Here is a 19,138-nt window from a genome sequence, read left to right on the forward strand (position 1 = left end):
AGGCGAGCCAGGGCCATCACTCAGCTCTACTCGTCTGGACTATCCGGGCTAACTTTAGCTACATGTGCTGAGGTCGAGGAGGAAACTGATCTCAACCGCAACAATGCCGACAGTTACTTTACCGCCGAAAGAGAACGCTCTCTTCAAGAGGATTCTGGTGAGTTGGTCGTTAAAGAGCTGCTTAACGACAGCTGCAGTTAATACGAACAAGTGACGAGCTGAAAGGTCCGTCGGCGTCTCGCGGAGTGTCAGTGTAGATCTCCGGTGTTAGCATTAGCTTCAGTTGGTTAGCAAAATGGCATCATTGAATGGGTTAACTAGCCCGGCCCTGATATGCGCTGTCACCGTAACGTGAAGCTAAAATGGTTGTTCGTGACTTGTGGTCATTCGGACACATGTTTTCACGGTGATTAAAACAAAGCACTCAAGAAAAATAAACGTTGGTGCTGGTTTATGTAGCAGGACTTAGCTAGTTAGTTGAGACAGGCCTCACCGCCTGTCAAACACAACAACCAATAACTTAGCAGTAATGCTAGGTCCCACGATGGCTAACATGCTAGCCAGTGCAACAGTCGTGCATGGTGTGAAGTCGGCTTCTCAAGCTGCCATTATAGATGTTGCGGCATTTGTTTTGTTGTTAGTTGAATGCAAAATGGGTGTCTGTATCGGTTTGGAACTACACGTTTATTTTATGCCAGACCTGGGCCATGTTAACCTGCCATCCGAGCTCAGCCCACTGGCTGGCCATTTGACGTTAGCTAATCGGCTAACGTTAGCCATCTAGATATCTTAGGTTAGCAGACTTTAGGTAATTGTCAGTCTTAAGCTGTGTGTGAGAGACATCGGCCTGCACACATTACCATCACTGCACTGGGTTAGATTAGGTCAAACTGGTAGCGCATGTGTAAAGACTAGAGGAAATTAGTGGAGGACCGGTGTGATTGTGTCAGCAAATCTGTGTCTGCTTCAGGCCCGCTTTGCTCTGGCACCTACCAACCCACCCATCCATCCATCCATCCATCCATCCATCCCTCTCTTCCGTGTTCGAGTCCTTGTGTCGCCCCGCTGTTTGCTTTCCCTACACTGTTTTATGTGGGTCAGAGGAATGGTTGAACAGGTGCGGATTAAGTGTAGCTTTAATTTTTGCAGTGTGACAGTAGCTGAACTGTCTATGAACTCAGCGTAGCTTTTGCTGCACACAAGTCTCCCTCCTCTGCTGCCATGCTTGCAGTTGTCGATGTGTGTTGTTTAACATCTCTACATGGGCATCCAGCTCCGTACTTTCTAGGAACTGTGTGTATAACGTTGGCAGCGATCAGTTATTTGTGCTCACCAGGTCAGATAAATACCACTTGTTTTGAAATTCGTTTCCAATGGTAGGGGCTTTGCAGGGAGTTGGTGCATGTTTATCAACATTTTGGCAGAGAACTGACATTCAGTGGCTCTACCTCTGGCAGGGAAAACAGCCCTGTGACATGCACCGGATCTTGAAAAGTTGGAGCCTGTATTTGCTGAATACCTCAGAGCAGGTATCCCTGAATTGTTGTTGGAAGGCACTGCTTAATGTGTTGGATTGAAATTGTGTTTTTCAGATCTCACATTAATTGTAGAATTTAATTTGTGCTAAAACAGTTAAATAACTTTGTGAATGATAGTTCAAATGAAGAATAACTTCCACAACCATACTTACCAAATCTTTTTATCTGTGGACTACACTGCTTTGTTTTGTTTGTGGAGCTGGTGATTGAACAGTCTTCTGGTAGTTTTAATGTCTGCACTAGCATCTTCATGATTTAGTATGCAGTTGGCATAAAAGTCCTAATGCTGATAAATATGATTTTAAACACTTATATTTAAATAAAAAACATAAGGTAAACTTTAGGTCTTGTTTCCAGCTAATAAATCTGAAATGATTTCGTCCGGTGGAGATTGTTGTGTGAATAAAATTATTGTAATCAACTTTTCTGCTGTAGCAATGTGATATGAGACTTCAAACAGTTTTCTCCCTGGCTGTAGTTGGGAGGTGACCACACCCCTCTTTATTTTTGCTTTCCCAGACTGGGTGCCCAAATGCATTATTAGAAGTTGGCAGTTTTCCAACTTCTGGTTGGCAGTGGAATTGGATGCGTTTCCATTTTACTCATTTGGGGGGGCACTTTTCCTTACTGTTAGCCTAACCTAAAGATGGACCCTGCATCAGTAATATCATTATAATAGCAATTTTCATCAACACTTTATTGCAGTCTTGTTTTTGCATGAAAACATCCCTACTGTTTATGAATTTGAAGGGGAATGCGTAGCATTCTTCCCAAGTTGCATCAACAAATGTTACAAGTAAAGTAAAAAACACAACTCTGTTGTACACTTGAAAGTCATGTCGACATAAGAGAAAACTATTGCTGCCTGATAACTCTCAGAATTGTACAATCCTGACTCAAAGGAGTGTAACTGGCTGTGTGTAGTGTCTTGACATGTGATGAGCCTGGATGGATGTAATTCTTATAACTGTACTTCCAGGTATTTAATTTAATTTCACTGATACCTGTAGCAACACGTCCCCCATCAAAGGGTAGCCCTTTATGTTTTTGGCTAAGAGTTAATGCTGCTGGACAAGAGCATTACAGTGGAACTGAGTCTTACTGTTGAAGTGCTTTGTCCAGGACTGTCTAGATGTATTATGGGTAGTGTTGGGGTTTCTGATAGCTTAAATATTTCTGACTAGGTGCTAAAAAGCTTGTGAACATGTGTACTTTGCTGAAACCCAACCACAACAATGTTTCCTGTCACTACCTTACTTTCAACATGCCATGAAAGTGGCATCAGTGCTTTGGAGCAAGCTTTGAAACATTTTCCCTAAATCTACTGTTTGCCCCTACGACTCCTTGCAGTGAGCCCTGCAGCTCAGAGCCACCGCTCTGACACATTCTCTCTCTAACTCAGGGGGCTGAGTTATTTTGGGTGAGGTAGAGAACATGCTGGATAAGCACAGCTGCTGGTGTTAATGTTGCTAAATTTACATTAAATGTGCAGTACAGTATGTGTGACTGTGTAGTAGCATCAGTATACTTGCATAATGCATGTGTGACTGTTTGAGCACTCATTTGTGGTTGACATTGCTGACAGCACATTGTCTATTGTTGTGATAAAAGTAAAGTGTGATACAATGATGAAGACTTTGGTTTGGTTACTGTCTAATACAACAATACAATAGTAGAGATGCATTGATTGGAATTTTCTTGGACAGTTCAGTTTTTCTTTCTAAAAACTGTAATTGACAGATACACTAATATTTTATAAATTTTCTTTAATCAGCGATTCAATTGTATGTTCATAATAAAACATTGACTATTAACTATGAAATAACAAAGTGAAGGTCTCTCTCTCTCTCTCTCGCTCTCTCTCTCTTTCTCTCTCTTACTCAATAAGGGTAAAGAAAATCATGTGACTGCTTTCTGATGAAGAGTTGTAAAGCGCTTCACTTTTTGGACCGGTCATCAATGATGAATGATTATTATTATTATTGATGGTCATTATCCAATGCACAGCAGCAGTGTAAGAGTCTGATTAAGTTTGTTGTTTTGAATGTTTTCGTGGTTGTTCTTCCACGGCTTACTTTGGCCTTACATCTGTTACAAATGGTGAGCTGCTTCTTCACTCACGGTGAAGAACTTCCACACCGACGGCATGTTTGTGAGTGTGCGCATTGCTGTGTCTGTGTTGTTGTGAGCACGACCGTCGTGCGGCACATCAGTGGAAATGTGACCAGCACATAATTGGATACATGAAAGACTGATCAGCTGGTCATAGTCCATCAAGCTGAAAACCAACTGTGCATCTTTCTCTTTACCAGTCTACTTTTCCACACAGAAACATAATGCCAAAAAAAAACAAAAAACAACATTACTCAAATAACCAGACATCATTTTCTAAGTGTTTTAAAAACTTGTGAATTATAGGTTATGTAACTGAATTTTTCCAATTGTTATCAGCCCATACAGTTCTTGATCAGTGGTTTGACTGTTAATGCTAAATTCGACATATTTTACTGGGATGTGCTGCTTGATTTTAATAGGCTGGCATGGGTTAGGGGAGGTCTTATGCATTCTTGGCATTATTTCTCTAAATGTTATTGACAGTGCAGCCACAGATCATCCACTCCACTGTGAAATTCACTGGCTCATGTTAAATGCCATCTTTTCTCTGTGGGATTACCAATGAAGAAAAAGCATAATTTCCAATGCAGCTGTTTCGTTTATTTTTCCATAGAAGGACAAGGATTTATTACTCAAGACTCAATGCAAAGCTGAGACCTTGTGCATGCTTGTCAGTATGTTGATTATAGAATAAATCAGGCTAATGGTGTACTGAGCTGGGCCAAATATTTTCACTAGTTCAGTAACAGGTTTGGGGTAGTAGTTTGTTATAGTTGCTTCTTGTTTTGATTCTGCATGTGGAGAGAAATTGGTGTCAGTAAGAAAAAGATGCTGGTGACAAGGTTGTACCATTGATGCAGATTTTATGGCTGGCTGTGTGTATGCAAACCTCTTAATGTGTATCCATTAGCCCCCTACACCACTGAGCAGTTGGTCTTTTTATGCACCAGCATGCACGCTTTTGTTTCACATTGTCCTTTATATGTACAGTTCAGTTAGAGTGCAGTATGTAGATAAAGCTACTGACAGGACATGTTTCCTCTGTCCTCTAGCCCCATGTCTCAGCTAATGGTGTAATCCTTCACTTGGCTCAACAGTGAATTACTTGTAATTTCATAACTGACCTTGGCACCAGTCTGTGACGTTGACACCATCTTTTTTCACCATTAGTGAAGTCGGTGATGGGACAGCGAAGTGTCATCTGCCAGCTTAGCTCGCTCTCTCACTCTCTACCTCTCTCTCTCCCCTGACAGTCAGTCATCAGCTTAAAAACAGAGGTGGCGTACTGTTTGTGCAAACCTAAATATAACTTGAGGGCAAAATGCTGGTAATCTCTGAAGGTAGTGTAATACTATGTGTGTCTTTATTAAAAAAAATCTTTCAACATTAAGCTCTGTTATGTACAAAAGTCTTTTTAAATGTTTATATAGGACCGTTCTTGAAATACCTTATGTTATAATGTTCCGTTGTTGTAATGTCATAGCTGGTCGACTTACACCAACATTAACCTTTTCTGAATTTGTGACCAAAACTTTTAAGTGTTCACTTACTCACAATTTGTTGTCCCTTGTTTTTTTAAGATCATTTAATTTCCATCCAAAAAGTATAATTCTTAGAAGGCACTTAATGTGGTTTACATATGCTTTAAGGCACTACCCTGTATTTCACTAGTGCACATCACAAAAAAAGGAATAAAAAGACAAATGTCCTTTTCACTGTTTTTGTTTACATCATGTGGAAGAATCGAATGGATCCTGGTAGACTGAGCTTGTTGTTATGAGCTGGGACAAGGCTGTGAGCTCCAGAGTGACTGTTACACTTGTTCTTTCTGTCTGAATTATTACTCTTTTTATCTTTGCCTAATGTGACTTGTCTTTCCTTCCTTTTGACAGCGATGTTACGAACACAAACAGTACAGAAACGGGCTCAAGTTCTGCAAACAAATCCTGTCCAACCCCAAGTTTGCAGAGCATGGAGGTAAGCAGCAGAAGTGTAGATGTATGGAAAATAGATCCTTTTCATTCAATGTGTCCCACACTGTCTTCTGTTGCCTTGTCTCTCTTTCAGAGACCCTGGCGATGAAGGGCTTGACCCTGAACTGTCTGGGGAAAAAGGAGGAGGCCTACGACCTGGTGAGAAGAGGCCTCCGCAACGACCTCAGGAGCCACGTCTGTATCCTTACTTGTTTATTCCAGACACACTTTTTTACGTGCCGGTGAAGGAGATATGCTCTTGAGTTAAGTTGTTGTCAATTTTGTTGTCATTCTTTTTTCAGCAGTGTCTTTTGTAAAATGGGAGAACGTTTGTGTTTGATGCCACAGGACCTTGAGATGCCACACATTGTATAGAGGAGCTCTTGTCTCTGTGGAGCACAGTCAGCACATCCTCTCTCTCTCTCTCTCTCTGTCTCTCTCTCTGTCTCTTTTTCTGTCTCTTTTTCTGCTTCTGTCTCTCTCTCTCTCTCTCTCTCGCTCTCTCTCTTTTTCTGCTTCTGTCTCTCTCCGGCTTCCAGGCCAGAGAGAAATCTGTGCCGTTTCCAGCAGATAAGTGCTATCTCAGCCTAAGCCCTGACTAAAGTCAACATATCTCTAAGCAGACACACTGCTATCGTTTCAGCTTCACCAGTCATTTGTTATCTTGAGTCTGGCAAAAACCTGTCTTGTTTATGTAGTGTGCATTCATGGAGATATATGCTGATATATGAAGTGCTTTGTTTTAAAAGTCACAGACAAGAAAATTAATCAAACCTAGTCCAGCTGAATCACAGATGAAGCGTGAGGAGAACAGTTGTCAAAAACATGTGACTTTCTGACCATTAATGCTAGTGGACCACGATTTGATGGAATTCCATAAGAATCTTCCTCTCTTTTTGAAGTCAGTCATACTTATGTTTTTTTATACACAGTTGTAACACCAGAATCTACACGTTAATTTACATCTTTGGTCTCATCCCTGATTAGTTTTAATCATTGCTGACTTCAGTAAGCATCTAAAATCAACTCTGATTGCTAGGTCCCCCAATTTGTATAATCAGAAGATGGGCGGGAGATTAATCTGCACCCACAGTTGTGATATAAGTCTATTGTTTGTCACTGTGCATTCGGTTATTGATTTCAAATTATAGCCATTTTTTTCTGTGTAGGTATAATGCATTCCTGCTTCTCATTTTCTCCTGTTTGTCTTGCCCTGCTGCGATTTTCTGCCATGAATACTACGGGGGTGTAGTTCTTATACTACATAAGAGTCTTTTACTACACCCCTGGGGGTGTAGTATAAGAACTAAAATTTAAATTTACCCCTCTAATTTTGAAGTGGTAGCAGACTGAGTTCTAGTTTTAAAGTTCTATTGAGGAAGAATCATTATTGTTGATCTCAGAGAGGAAATTAAATTCAGCATTAACTCCTACATGTTCAGTACTAGGGTTGGGTAGCTAAACCCGTTGCCAATGTGGCACCAGTTCCTATACGACCTGTCAATTAAAATATTTGCCTTGTGGTATTCTAGAACTGACGTTACAGACAGCAGAAGCATCACGTGCCATCGCTGGTCAACATTACTCTTGCTCGGATGGCAGCAGGTAGTCTTCTGTTAGCTAGTAGCTATCATAAGCATGGTTAAACTGCTTAAAGCTAAATGATCTAAACTGTAGCTGTATTTCACTCGAAAGGATACCAACACCGGGACAACAAATGTTTAAAAACAGTTGTGTGCACAGAGAGGAACATGTCAAATTTAATGAAGCATCTGGCGACACATGGGACACACTCGAAAGCAGAGGAATGCACTGTACTCGACTGTTTGCTTGACCCCAAGCCAAGTACATCAGTCGACAGTGTGGGTGTCCCTGGCTCTGGAAATTGGGTGACATTAGGGGTGCGTTCCACAACGACTTGTCCTGACTTGATGGTCAAAGAACGTCGTCCATTGGACACAAATCTACTTCCCATAGCACGAGTGAGTTGTTGATCATCCTTTTGTACTTTAGTATGGGTTCAGGCACTGGCACTGTATTAAAAGTATCACTTTTTTCACCATTATCAGAAAAAGCCCAAACGATACTCAACCCTATTCAATACACAACCAACACTGAACACATGTTGACACAACTTTAAAGAAATAAAATCACACCCCAAACATTACGCCCCCTTTTGATATCAGTTTGGTAACATCAGGTTTTATGGACCGACTATGTGTGTATGTTCCTTAACTTCCCGTGTGTCCCAGGCTGGCACGTTTACGGTCTACTGCAGCGCTCGGATAAGAAGTATGATGAGGCCATCAAGTGTTACCGCAATGCTCTGAAGTGGGACAAGGACAACCTGCAGATCCTCCGAGACCTGTCCCTGCTTCAGATCCAGATGAGAGACCTGGAGGGCTACAGGGTGAGGAATGTCAGAGGGTGGATGGGTTGTATCTGGTTGCATAATAATTCTGCTTTTCATCAGCATAATGAAAGACAAAAAGAGTCAGGTTTTTAGAAATATGGCAACTTTTCTTTTTAACACAAGAACAAAACGGGCTTCAACAATTTGTGGTGAAAGAACTTTCTTGAGAGCTCACACTCCCATCTGTCGTTCTGGCTGGTCCAGGAAGCAGTATGGCGCTGATTTGGAGCGGACGCAGTGTATCAGCAGGCAGATATCAGGTTGCAGTCAGTCTTCACAATGTAGAACAGCTCTCTTGGGACACAGCCTGGGATTTAGATGCTTATTTAGTGCAAGGTATGAAATGGCAAGATGAAAGTGTGGTTGAAAGGATTAAAAATATGGATGGGAGAGGGAAAAGGGCGGGGCTCTGAGTCAGAGCGTATTAGGTGTTTTGTTTTTTTTTGTTGTTGTTTTTTAAGTTCTCTCTGAGCCAGCTAGAAACATCCTGGTGTCAGAACCATGAATCAGCAAAATTGCTCTTCTCCACTTTGTGCTGCCAACCGTTGCCTCACTTTTTTTCCCCCTGTTCATCTCCTCAGCTACACATCTGAAGTTGAATCTTTTTTCACATCTTTGATTCTTTGATGTTCAGCATGGCTAAATAGACCTTTTTTTTCTTTTTCTTTTTCTATAGGAGACACGGTACCAGCTGTTGCAGCTGCGTCCCGCCCAGCGGGCTTCCTGGATTGGATACGCCATCGCTTATCACCTCCTGGAGGACTACGAGATGGCTGCGAAGATCATCGAGGAGTTTAGGAAAACACAACAGGTTGGACACAGTTAGACTTTAGCACTTGCAGAAAGTCTGTCCTTTTCAACCTTCTTAGAAAAGGTCAGATGTGGCGTCAGAACTGAGAAAATGCTTTAGCAAAGGGCCAAGAAGAGAGACCATGCAACACACTGCAGTGTAAGATGAGTGACAGAATTGTTGATATTTCTTGTCATGTAGTAGTTGTCTGACTTACTGATTGATGAATCAGAGTTGTAGTGTGTGCTTTGTGGCCAGTCTTCCTCTTAAAGAGTCTCAAATAAGGGTGTTGTCTCTGTCGCCTCCACGTCGGTCACAGCCACAATACAGCTCTCTCTCTCTCGCTCCCTGGTGTGATCCTGATAAGACCAGTCTGCTTCCTGCTTTTGTACCAACTTAGTAATACAACAAGCTGGTGTGAAAAGACAAATGCGCATATATTCCAAGTATGATGCTGAGTTTCCTCAGAAGTAAAGATATAGAAGTCCACCCAGTGGCTCCAGCCATTATTTTTACTGTTGCTTTGTCTTATACACATACACAATGGCAATTCAACATTTTGGTCCTAATAAGCACCCTGGTCACTTATACCTAAAACTCACAACAGTAATCTGAAGAGGTCTGAACAAGCGACATTTTCATATTCCTCTCAACTAGGGTTGTCACCATACCAGAAATCTGGCAGTTGGTACCAATACCAATGAAATTCCAAGATTCTTAATACCAAAGCAAAAACAGAAAACGGAGGCTGCTCCACACACAGTATAACATTCGCACATGTACCGTATTTTAAATTGACTGATAAGGTGACGGACCCATGATATGAAAATATTCATTTAAAAAGTATTATATTTTATTAGACTGAGCAGTGATGACAGTAGACAACTAATGTTGTGAGCACCCAGCTCACGTTATGAGCTGTCACTAAACAAGCCAAGTCTGTGCAAATGTTTTGTGTGGAGTGTTGCTACAACAGATGTCAGCTGTTGCTATTCACAAACAATAACAGTAACATTTCAGAACATGAATAATTTAATGACATGTTAATGTAAAGTTAAAGCCGGGAAACTCACTCACCCTGAGTTCTGTGTACAGGTCTGGGTTCTGCCTTTGAGCTGCTTAGACAAGTTTGAGGTGTTTCCACCTGTGACACGGTGCCTTTGGTAACACCGGTACTGAAGAAAAACACATTTTCAGAATTTGGCATCAACTTGGTACCGAAGTATCAGTTCTCGTGACAGCCCTTCTTTCAACATAGCACAGGGATGACTTGAGCGCCTTCAGACTAATGTAAAGGCTGCAGCAGCACAACATGCAGAGAGAGATTAAATGCACATCCTCCCCTGAAATAAATGTATTATCTCAGTCTTCATTTTTTATGAAAAACAACCCTCATACAGCTGCATTAATAATTTGACCAACGATATCCAGCAAAACACTTTATATACAGCATGTGAGCTAACATGAATTGGTCTCAACTCAGCGTCATGTCATTCATCCTGTGGGATATTGTAAAACACAGCAGAATGAAACAGATGTGAAAATGTGCAGTGTTACATATTCCATGTCTGAAAAGGGCTTGACACCCCCCCCCTCCCCTTGTGTTGTCTGTCCAGACATCTCCAGACAAAGTTGACTACGAGTACAGCGAGCTGCTGCTGTACCAGAACCAGGTCCTGAGGGAGGCAGGCCTCTATAAGGAGGCGCTCGAGCATCTGTCCAACTATGAGAAGCAGATCTGTGACAAACTGGCAGTGGAGGAGACACGAGGTGGGTCACTGCTTCATACTCTTAATGCCACTCTGAAACCAGAGCCTGACTCACCAATTGAAAACAAGGAGTTTAATTTTGTTTTCAATTGGTGGGTTCAACATGACCCTGGTGTTTTGAAAGAGTAAATATGTGTGTACTTAAGTAATTACAGTTTAAAGACCCTTAGATATGATTAAGCACAAGGTGATGGCTTAGCTTTAGCTTTTTGTACACAGTGTGAGATATCTTTACCCTTTACTCTCTAGTTGCTCTGTACAAGCTGCATCGCACTAAGACAGTGTTGATACTGGGGTGAGGTTGTTTTTTAATCGTCTGTATCTCTCAAGATTACAGTTGATTCATTTTAGGGTGAATCTGAGCAGCTTCTAACAAGTTGTACATTAGCATGGACTCAGACATTAGAGCTCCTCTTCTCATGCTTCTGTAGGAGAGTTGCTGTTGAAGCTGGAGCGTCTGGACGAAGCAACAGAAGTGTACCGTCGTCTGCAGGAGAGGAACCCAGAGAACTGGTCCTATTACCACGGCCTGGAGAATGCCCTAAAGCCAAGTATGACACTCTATTCTTTCTAGCATCATCTTCTCATCACTTACCTTTGAAATATGTACACAAGCCACATCTGTCAACACTGTACTGACTTTTCTTGCCCTTTCAGGCAGTGTAGAGGAGAGACACAAGATCTATGAGGAAGCCTGGGAGAAGTTTCCCAAAGGACTGGTTCCTCGTCGGCTGCCCCTCAACTTCCTCTCTGGTGAGACCAATAATACATCTCCTCCCAGTCCATGCGGTCAGAATATAATACCAGACAAGTAGCTGTATTCATCTTTAATTGTTAAGGTTTTCATTCATTTGTGTTCATGATATTTGGACCTTCACTTTTTCGTTTTATATTTTATTCCTCAATTTAAAAAAATCCTGTAATGAATATGCATAAATATGTTATATGATCCCGTATGTCTCACCCTGTTTGTCTGCAGGTGAGAAGTTCAGAGAGTGTCTTGACAGATATCTGAGGATGAACTTCAGTAAAGGCTGTCCGCCTGTCTTCACCACACTCAAATCACTGTACAACGACAAAGAAAAGGTGACAGCACTACTGCTAGAGATGTCTGCTGACTGATCCAAATCACAGTGACACTTTGTCCTCACTTCACTTAAAACCAGCTGACATGATGCACTGAAGGAAGTGAGGTCAAACCGGAGGAAAGATACTACTGTGTTAGATTAGTTACTCTGAAATATTCCCTCGCTTCCTGCTGCAGGTGAGATGATGAACTTTGTCCTCTCTTTTTTCGCAGGTGGCAATAATAGAGGAGTTGGTGGTCAGCTATGAAACCTCATTAAAAAGCTGTAGAATGTTCAGCCAGAATGGTGAGGAGAAAATTTGATTTATGATTCTGAATTCATTCATTTAATTCTTTTCAACCAATAATATTGAGTTGCTGCACACATGTAGTGTAATGTACATCTTTTAAATTATTATTATTAATTTAGCTGTTGCAGTCTTTTGTTTACAAGCCTCAAGGCATGAACTTACAAATCTGCTTTCTACTGTCACAGATGATGGAAAGGAGGAGCCACCGACCACGTTGCTCTGGGTGCAGTACTTCCTGGCACAGCACTACGATATGGTTGGCCAGCAGACACTGGCTTTAGAATATATCAACGCAGCCATTGAGAGCACGCCTACGCTCATTGAACTCTTCCTTATCAAAGCCAAGATTTACAAGGTACCATATCCTGCACATTTGTGTGTTTGTTTACTGTTCCATATGTAACTGAGGAGCATTTCTCAGTTGCCATCTTGTTTCATGACTGTTGTATTGACCTTTTCCCTCCTGTAGCATGCTGGGAACATCAGAGAGGCTGCTCAGTGGATGGATGAGGCCCAGGCTCTAGACACAGCTGACAGATTCATCAACTCCAAGTGTGCCAAGTACATGCTGAAGGCTGGCATGATCAAAGAGGCTGAGGAAATGTGCTCCAAGTTCACACGGGTGAGAGAACTACGTGTGGCTGTGCACACAAGTACACACTGACAGCTGACAAGCTGAGGAAGACTTCTGAAAACAAGTCATGGATGTATTTTTCGCTAAGTCCATTCATGAAGGAGTACAACCTTGGTCCCATGGCCCTTAGAAGTATAAATAACTGAGGGTGGGATTTTTTCTTTACTGATTATTGACTTGTGGCTGATTCAGACAGGAATGCACACACAGAATGACTTCTGCAAGAACAGCGCAACTCATTTATAGTACATACTATCATGTTTCTCAACACATTGGCCTTGTAATGTAAATGCCCACTTAACATAATCTGCTCTACCTCAATGTACTACAAATGTTTTTCTTTTTTTAAAATACAGAAGATGTCAGTATTGGTCCTTAGTTCTGTTGTAAACATTGTGATTTACAGCAAAAACCTGTTTCTTCCAAAAGTGTCATATTCTTCTCCTAAAATCCTGTTTAATTGTGACAACACAGACCTCTTGGTGCCTTTAATGAAATAAGAAGCAAAAGAGTTCACATACAGGCTGAACCTAAACAAGCCTGGTCATGAGTGTCAGCATAATTCTAGACATAAAGGATAATAAAAGCTTGGTAATAAATGTCAAAATAACTAGTTAACATGATCATTGACCAAGTCCTTGTCTGTCATTCACTTTGCTCATCAATATGTTTTTATTTTGTCTTTGTCCAGGAGGGAGCATCAGCAGTGGAGAATCTGAATGAGATGCAGTGCATGTGGTTCCAGACAGAGTGTGCACTCGCCTACAAGGGAATGAACAAGTTTGGGGAAGCCCTCAAGAAGTGCCACGAGATTGAAAGGGTGAGTACTTCCCGCCAAGGATTATACTCTGCAAAATTAACATGCTATGTTGGAACAAGACTCTTTTACCAGCTGCATAAAGTCTTTTTATGTATTCATCAGATATGTTATTTTTGACAACTTTCTTCTCCCACCAGCATTTTGTGGAGATCACAGACGATCAGTTTGATTTCCACACCTACTGCATGAGGAAGATGACGCTACGCTCTTACGTGGACCTACTGAAGCTGGAGGACGTGCTCCGGATGCATCCCTTCTACTACAAGGCTGCCATCACCGCCATCCAGATCTACCTGAGCCTCCACGACAATCCCCTGACTGACGACAGCAAGGAGCTGCAGGCCGACACTGGTGAGAGGACAGAGTCAGGACATGTCTTTGTGTAGAGAGTAAAGTCAGACGTGCATTCCTATTAACGCTACCGAGCTGTCCAATCAGTTCCTCAGTGTCTTTAAATGTTCTGCTGGACAAAGAAAAGGAGAAGATTAAAACCACTAATCACTTGTTTTCTGTAGCGAATCTCTCGGACAAAGAGCTGAAGAAGCTTAGGAACAAGCAGCGGAGAGCCCAGAAGAAGGCACAGCTGGAGGAGGAGAAGAAGAACGCAGAGAAGGAGAAGCAGCTAAAGAACCAGAAGAAGAAGAAGGAGGATGATGATGAGGAGATCGGTGGGCCCAAAGAGGAGCTCGTTCCGGACAAACTGGTCAAGGTTAGTGTTAGAAAGCTCAAGAGCTAAATCTGTTAAGTTCGTGTGGAAAGTTTCTTTATTTAAGTTCCTTTTATTTGTGACTGTTACAGGTAGAAAATCCACTGGAAGAAGCTGTCAAGTTCCTGATGCCTCTCAAACACCTGGTCAAAGACAAAATTGACACACACCTGCTGGCTTTTGAGATCTACTTCAGGAAAGGTTGGAGCACAAACTCATTTTAATTTTCTGTGTTGATATTATGTCGCTTATCTTTCATTTCTCCTTTGCACACTTACAATATGTCTCCTTTCAGAAAAATACCTGTTGATGCTCCAATCAGTGAAGAGAGCGTTGGCCATTGACCCAGACCACCCATGGCTACACCAGTGTCTAGTACGCTTCTTTAAAGGAGGTAAGACAGGGGTTGATGAATAATACCACAATGCCACCAGATGTAGTAGATCTTTTTAAATTGTTGTTGTTTTTTAACCTAACTTTTTCCTTTTTTTTTCCCCGTAAATCGCCATTCTCATCCTCGTCTTTGTTTTCTACACTCCTCCTTCCACCATTGTTTCCTTCTGTCTCATCCTCCTCTCCTCCCTCCTCTCAGTCTCGGAGAGCAAGGACCTGCCGGAGGTGGTCAGGACGGTGCTGAAGCAGGAGATCACCCGGCTGTTTGGAGACAGCAATGCTAAGAGCTTCAACCAGGCCTACCTCAGCAAGCACTCCAACTCCATACCACACCGACTGGCTGGTAGGCCTCTAACACGCACACGCACACATTCACACAATGTTATTGCAAATTTCCCCTCATTATACTCTATATTGTTGGATTCTCAAGCACCAATGTTGTTCACATGTCGGCCACATGAAAAGAATTTCTAAACACAACTACAATCAAGACTAAAAACGCACATCATGCTTTGTATATACTGAAGTGAATCATGGCTCACTCTCCTCTTTACTGTTCGTTGGCCTAGAACAGGTGTCAGATTCATTCTGGAGACGACCCGAAACTCAGAGATCATCCGAATAGATAAATTAAATGCAGTAGTCCCACATAGTCTAAATGACTTTTACCTTTAAACCTTTGTTGTGATGATGTGTGTGTTTATTTCAGTCCTTTCACAACTTATTAGGCCTTAGTATTTTGGTGTTTTGTTTTCTGTGAGTGAGGATGGAAGTAGAGGATCCACTCTTGAGTGTACAAGTGTACCCTGACTTAGTCCTGGAGAATATAAGCACTGTTTGTGTTTTTCTTTTTTAAGGCAGAGCACTCGACTGAACTTCAGAAACACATCTGTTACTGATTGTGCTCTTGTGTTCTTATTTCTTTCTAGTATAGAGGGTTGAGCTCTTTTCCTCCATGCCCATCAGCAAACCTTCGTACAACACTGAAATCTCTCGACCACAGTGTCACACCTACTCTACTTTGTTCAGAGGACACATTTTCACACATTTTCTTTCTCAAAATAATCTCTTACTTGCAGATACCAAAAAACGATGTAATTTCTTCAAGTCATATTCCTCCTCTTTAGTCGTAAAAATGTTGGATTTCACTCCTACACACACACACACACACACACACACACTTCAGACACCTCAGACTTTCTTGTCTCCCTCCTGCAGCTGCGAAGATGATGGTGTATCTGGACTCACTGACAGAAACGAAGGCAGCGGAGCTGGCCACTGCACTAGATGAGTCACTCAACAACAGAGGCATACAGGTGTGTATTTATGGAGTTAGTCCTCTCTGTCTTTATGCTAAGCTAAGCTAACCAGCTGTTGGCTTCAGTAACAACCATCCCTGTAATGTAAAATGTATATGTTACTGTGAACGGGTCTGTGGACTGTGAAGAAAAACAACCCCCTATATGAAAATATTTTTTTTTAATTTAATTTCTATCCTGTTCCTACCCCTTCAGATCTGTACGGAGGTCCTGGAGGGTCTTCGGAGCGGTGTCCTGGGCGACTGTAAAGACCGTGTGGAGCCGTACCGCGCCGAGTGTCACAAGCTTTACCCCTATACGTTAGCTTTCATGCCCCCTGGATATGAGGAGAACACCAAGATCGCCAATGGAGACGTTTCCACGGAAACGGAGGAGCTAGCCAATGAGATGTGAGCACGACAGAACAACAGCGGATGAGAAAAGGAATTGGGCCGAGCACGGAGCCTTGTGGTACGCCTGGCAGCCATTTTGTAGAGCCAAACACGGGAAGCAAAAATGGGTGTTTTGTTCTTTGGCTCATCTTAATTGGGTCTGACCTGGCATGGCTTGGCTCTCTCCCACATGGTGAAAATCAGGACTGTGTGTGTGTTGAGGGCATGTGTGTTTGAGTGTGTGTGTGAGTGCATGTGTGCAGTTGTGTATATTAGTGGGAAAGGGGGGGAAAAGAGGGAGATAACAGAACGGCCATTTTACTTTTTTAATCAAGCTGACAACCATGCTGAATATGAAAACAAACAATAGTTAATGGCAACCTGTTGGGATAAACTGTGACACGGACTGTCGGTTTCCTCAGATGATCAGTAACGGTAACAGCAACCACTCGAGTTTGACTCAGTGCTGCTTCGACACACGCCTGTCGCATACTGTGTTCCCTTATTTTAAAAGAAAAGCTAATTTAAATGAAAATAGGACACAACTGTCACTGGGGATGGGAGACTGAGCTGAGTGGATCTGATCCCTGACAGATCTGTAGGAAGCTGAGAAGGAAGAGTTATTGAGGACCTAAAGTAGAAACGGAGGACATCCAGTGACCACAGGTGTATCTGTATCTGCTGTAACGCTCCAGTAGACCGCAGATCTACATGTGGCAGTGCAGTGGAGTGTGTGAGGAAGGCCCGATCTCTGCGGGGGCCACAGCCCAGAGAAAGTGGAGAAAGTGCCCTCACATGTGAACAGTTTGTTGGTCAGACTGTGCTTCCCTCATTGTTCCTGGTTCAACATGGGAATATGTAATCCTGTCTGTTTATAATGGAGCACCTTGTAGCACAGAATAAAGGTTGTGTGTTGTGCTCCGTTTCAAATACACTGCTACTCTTAACCTTTTTACATAGTTCTGAGAGAGTTGGATAGATCTAAGCAATACCATAGACACCTTTCTGTCCTTAATGGATCCATGAAACTCTTATTGATGGTGGTTACACTGAGCCTCCTGGCAGAGTCACTTGTGTTGCTGCTGCTGTCACTGTTCGAAATGGTTTTATCTGCATTAACACGGCGACTCTGACAGTCGAAGTGGAAACCAGCATCCAGTACATCTTACTTCAGAGAGCTCCTCTCTGCTAATAGATATGGCTCCTCTAAAGGTCAGAGTTCAGCATCGAAGCCTGTTGCCCGACGATGACAGAAGTGAAAATGTTACAAAGCAACTAAAAACATCTGGAATTTATTTTACTTCTTCTGTTCTCCCTTTTTTCCCAATAATTTCTTTTCTTACCCTTTTTCCTCTAATTTGGGATCTAATGTGAAAGATGAAATCTGAGATGGTGATGTATGATATCTCTGGAATTTTGTATTAAAACCAAATGAAAGAAAACAGCTGACTTCTTTGCATCTGTGTATGTGTAGCCGCTGTTCCCCTCACTGAGCTGCTGGTGTTGTGAAAGGGAGAGTTGGCATGGATCAGTTTAGACTCGTCACACACTTGGTCCTCAGATGTAGCCACTGTATATAAAATACATTGTTTATTAGTTAAAAGGTTTTGTATTTACAACCGACTCAAAGACAGAGCTGAATCGACGCAAGCTGAGTATTATTTTTCTCCAGTTTCATTCTAATATAAAAAATGCTAAAGGTGATTCTTTCGTTACCCAAGATGCAAATGATTTTGATACTTTTTTTTTTCTCATAAATGGTCTGAAATTTTTGTACAACATATTCTAGGATGAAGACAAAGATCAGTTGTGTAACTGGCCTCCAGGGAACAAGTTTAGCACTTCACTTTGCTACCTGTTCTATTGTCCCCTCTGCACACACACTAATTCATAACATGTTTATTTTTGAGGCCCAATTGTAAAGCTTATTTTTGTCATATTGCTAAGTACATGCATGGCCTGAAAATACAAAGTTCATTTAATATTTTGCTCTTTTTGTTGTTAGAATGACATCTACTGGCATGTTCAACAACAGAATTTGTATTGGACAGTTCCTTCTCTGTGTCCGACCGGGTCTGAGGACTGAGGTATAGTTGCAGGTTCTGGTGAACCAGAATTGTACCAAATACATCAAAGCACAGATTCAATCTGCTGTAATCTGTTCAGACTGGGTCTCTGGGCTTCCCGCTGTGATGTTTTGTATCAACACTGGCATAGATCCCAAATGTTAATAAAAAAAATCCAGATGTGGATCATTGTTACAACAGATGTTCTTTGACTGACCATTCATTTGTGAGCAACTATTTTGTGAGAAACTATTATCAACATGTAGCTTTCATAAAAAGCTTGTGTGTTACCTTAAAGAGACACTAAACACACTTAAGTAAAAACGTGTCAGCTAGACACGGTGGAAATGACATTGAGAGTCTTAAGAGACATAGAAGAGCAGTATCCACAGATACTGCAGACAGAAACATGACTGCAGAGTAAATCTACCAACAGGGGGCACCACCACCCTGCTCCTGTGGCTGCCCAGGTGAGGGTGACGCTGTGGTCATGAATCTGGTTGTGGTGTGGGGTTGATCCAAAAGGATGATCTGTTGCAATCTGCAGAGTTTAAACCAGCATGAAGGTGAGAAATCCCTGCTCCCTAATAATCCTAAAAACTGTCTCTGTCTAACAACAGCCACTAACGGGTAGAAAAATGAAAACACAGGTGTGAAACTACAACATGTGTATCAGAAAGGATATTCTCAGATTCATTTATTGTGTTTATCTGTCCAGAAACTGATGCCTGCTCGTCATTGGTCAACTCGCCAGCCTCAGACTCCACCTCCGTGTTGGCAAAGTTGGAGAAAGTCTGTGGCATCTCTCTCTCCTTTCGTTCACGCTGGTCAACGCTGTGGTAAGTTTACCAGCA

General features: G+C 42.0%; 1 protein-coding gene across 1 annotated transcript; it reads left to right on the forward strand.

Annotated features, from left to right (window-relative positions):
- On the forward strand, positions 1-18,482 carry LOC111217914 (N-alpha-acetyltransferase 15, NatA auxiliary subunit). Its single transcript, XM_022739943.1, has 20 exons — positions 1-157; positions 5,546-5,630; positions 5,721-5,825; positions 7,879-8,036; positions 8,716-8,850; positions 10,446-10,599; positions 11,030-11,149; positions 11,256-11,351; positions 11,578-11,684; positions 11,899-11,971; positions 12,161-12,330; positions 12,445-12,597; positions 13,301-13,429; positions 13,567-13,780; positions 13,945-14,138; positions 14,228-14,336; positions 14,431-14,529; positions 14,728-14,871; positions 15,747-15,844; positions 16,043-18,482. The coding sequence occupies exons 1-20, from the start codon at positions 104-106 to the stop codon at positions 16,238-16,240; spliced, it is 2,595 nt and encodes an 864-aa protein (XP_022595664.1). The 5' UTR covers positions 1-103; the 3' UTR covers positions 16,241-18,482.
- The last annotated feature ends 656 nt before the right edge of the window (positions 18,483-19,138 follow it).

This window comes from Seriola dumerili, unplaced genomic scaffold (assembly GCF_002260705.1).
Source record: "Seriola dumerili isolate Sdu_G_001 unplaced genomic scaffold, Sdu_1.0 BDQW01000050.1, whole genome shotgun sequence".
NCBI classification, from domain to species: Eukaryota; Metazoa; Chordata; class Actinopteri; order Carangiformes; family Carangidae; genus Seriola; species Seriola dumerili.

What these genes read in the sequence shown, in the direction of transcription:
- LOC111217914 (XM_022739943.1), top strand. Translation starts at nt 104, where the DNA reads ATGCCGACAGTTACTTTACCGCCGAAAGAGAACGCTCTCTTCAAGAGG. An exon ending in GGCAGTGGAGGAGACACGAG is followed by an intron (nt 10,600 to 11,029) that starts GTGGGTCACTGC and finishes ATGCTTCTGTAG; the next exon opens with GAGAGTTGCTGTTGAAGCTG. An exon ending in TGTGCTCCAAGTTCACACGG is followed by an intron (nt 12,598 to 13,300) that starts GTGAGAGAACTA and finishes GTCTTTGTCCAG; the next exon opens with GAGGGAGCATCAGCAGTGGA.